Below are 2,298 nucleotides of genomic sequence, written 5' to 3'. Positions count from 1 at the left end.
CCTAGATCCAACTTAAGTATTAAACTAAAATAAATTTCAGATTTTATGAACACCATGAAGCAAAGGAAATGGGCGCAATAAAATTGGTAGTTTTTAGTTGTAATGAACATTTCCAGCCCTACAGATCCCTGCAGTAACTATAAACCTACCACACCTTGGAATCAGTTGAGGTGTGTTCAAAAGCACCACTGAGTCTTTTAAGTGTCCGATGCTGCTGACTAAATCTGCTCTGCTAATCAGCTATATGACTAAGACCAGGAACCCTCCCAGTGACAATAAAGAGTCACATTCCACCTGACAGCAAAGAGGAAAGGGACTTTCCTGTCCTCCACTCCCTTTTACTGTTGCATGTCTGGCATTTACTCAGAAATGCTGCAGGTGCAGTGTCCTATTTAGGAAACTATACTGAGAAATATACTAATATACTATATATACTAATATGTTGTAATGAGATACTAACAGACCTTGACTTGAAGTGGGAGAAACATTTCTCGTTTAAAAATACAAATAAAAATAGAGGAGAGCTTGAAATTATGTCAAAAAATGCATGAATATTTATTCAAATAAATACACACTTAACACACGTTGAAATAGTAAATAATTTAAACAATACAAGCTGTTTGCCAGTAACATCATATTCTGGAAACAAATAAATTAACAAAATGTTGCAACATGGTTTAAGGAGTCAATTCTCCTAGGAGCGCAAACTTGAAATAGTTTTCGCCAATTCAAGGGTTCAGTCCTGCGTGTGGTGCTTCTCAAAATCTCAGTCTGTCGTTTTAGATGTCGTCCAGGATCCACTGTCAGTCTTTCCGAGAGCTCAGTCCCCGAACAATCCTTCATCTCTGGACCGGATGACCTCGTCTTCCTTTTGGTCCTCGTATTATGTCTGTATGGTCCACATTGACACTGGAGGGAAATAAAAGTCACTGAATTAGTTTAAAACACGTTATTTCACTACGTTCAGCTACACTTAATTTTTTATTTTAATTCATTTAAATTCATATATCATGAGAGCTATATGTCATGGTGTGTCTCTCACCATATTAGGAGTGGTTTAACTGCCAGATTGCTCAAAGCGGCTCAGGGCGCCCTCGCCATGCGCCTCTCCTGCTGTCCGGGTGACGCGCTCTCATTGTCCTGCCGTGTTTTAAAGTCCTGGATGGCCTTTCTGTTCTGGTAATCAATCAGGGCCATGGTGATCACTGCGTTCCAGCAGTTATCTTCCCCAGGGCACCGGAAATCAATCTCCTTATTGTCTGTGGTTACGATAGTGAAATAGACGAATTTGCCGGTGCGCTCCACACAGTCCACTTTCTTGATGGACTGAAGCTTGAGCTCCTTGCCCTTGGTGCGCTTCTGTGTGTCGGCGTAAATGTTGAGGCTATCCGTGGTCAGGACGCACGTCTTCCTCTTCCAGAACTGGAGCAGGTTGTCGCTCCTCTTCTCCAGCTCTCCCTCCTTGAGGATCTGGCTGATCTCCGCCGCTGACATTTTCATTGTTTATGTCGGGCAGGTTTGTGAACCCCCTGTGTCGACCGAGGAGCTTCTCTACAGAGGCTGTGGTAATCCAGAGTGGCGTTGTGAATGAACCAATGTGGTAGTTAACTTTTATACTCTGGCCTGAGCCCTTCCCACTTGACGTCAGTTGGTTTGGGAATGCATCAACAGTTGCCAGTGGAGTAATTCAAGGCTGTGTGTGGGCGGAAGCTGTGGCGCAGGCGGGGGAGAGGGCAGAGGAAGTCCTAACGTGGACCTAATTACACAGCAAACATGTTAATTAGTAACCCACATCCTACTGTGGAGATTAGGCCAAATATTTGCCCACTCTGCAGTCAGTCAGTGATTCAGTCCGCGCTCTCTGCTTAATTGCCAGATGTGCACGCTGACTGAGCTGAGCTGAGCACATGTGTACACAGTCTCGCCCGGTAAATTATTTCAGAGGGATTTTTGAATTCCGAGTTCGTTTTTATGATCCAGACATTTTCCATGTCAGCCCAGTAATTCATTCCCTCTATAAGACTCAACTCTGCCAAGAAGGTGCTGTGCCACCCTGCTCTCTGTGACTCCTTTTTAAAGTAAGACTAAACGTGTTTCGCCTCAGTGATGTTATACATAAATTCTTCTATTTCTGTCTGTGGATGTCAAACAGCTGAAATGCGGCCTAACAGTCCCAAAAGCACAGTTTCCATTCAATGAGCAGACCATATGTCAACAGCTACAGGAGAGAATGGGTTACAAGGGTCAGAAAGCACAGTGTTGGTTTTTCATGCTGAAAAAAGAAAGGTCAACTGTTAT

The 2,298-nt window shown here is 43.6% G+C and overlaps 1 protein-coding gene across 1 annotated transcript; it reads right to left on the bottom strand.

Moving 5' to 3' along the window:
- Positions 1–564: 564 nt before the first annotated feature.
- Positions 565–1,595, bottom strand: phlda2 (pleckstrin homology-like domain, family A, member 2). The gene is made up of 2 exons (XM_053319546.1): positions 1,043–1,595; positions 565–909 (listed from the first exon to the last, which is right to left on the bottom strand). Exon 1 carries the CDS (start codon positions 1,498–1,500, stop codon positions 1,084–1,086), a length of 417 nt encoding a protein of 138 aa, XP_053175521.1. The 5' UTR covers positions 1,501–1,595; the 3' UTR covers positions 565–909; positions 1,043–1,083.
- Positions 1,596–2,298: the final 703 nt, after the last annotated feature.

This window comes from Scomber japonicus, chromosome 5, assembly GCF_027409825.1.
Source record: "Scomber japonicus isolate fScoJap1 chromosome 5, fScoJap1.pri, whole genome shotgun sequence".
Taxonomy (NCBI): domain Eukaryota; kingdom Metazoa; phylum Chordata; class Actinopteri; order Scombriformes; family Scombridae; genus Scomber; species Scomber japonicus.
This window is presented reverse-complemented; position numbering and strand designations above follow the sequence as displayed.

Excerpts from the sequence above, each read along its gene's own strand:
- phlda2 (XM_053319546.1), bottom strand. The coding sequence starts at position 1,500 with ATGAAAATGTCAGCGGCGGAGATCAGCCAGATCCTCAAGGAGGGAGAG.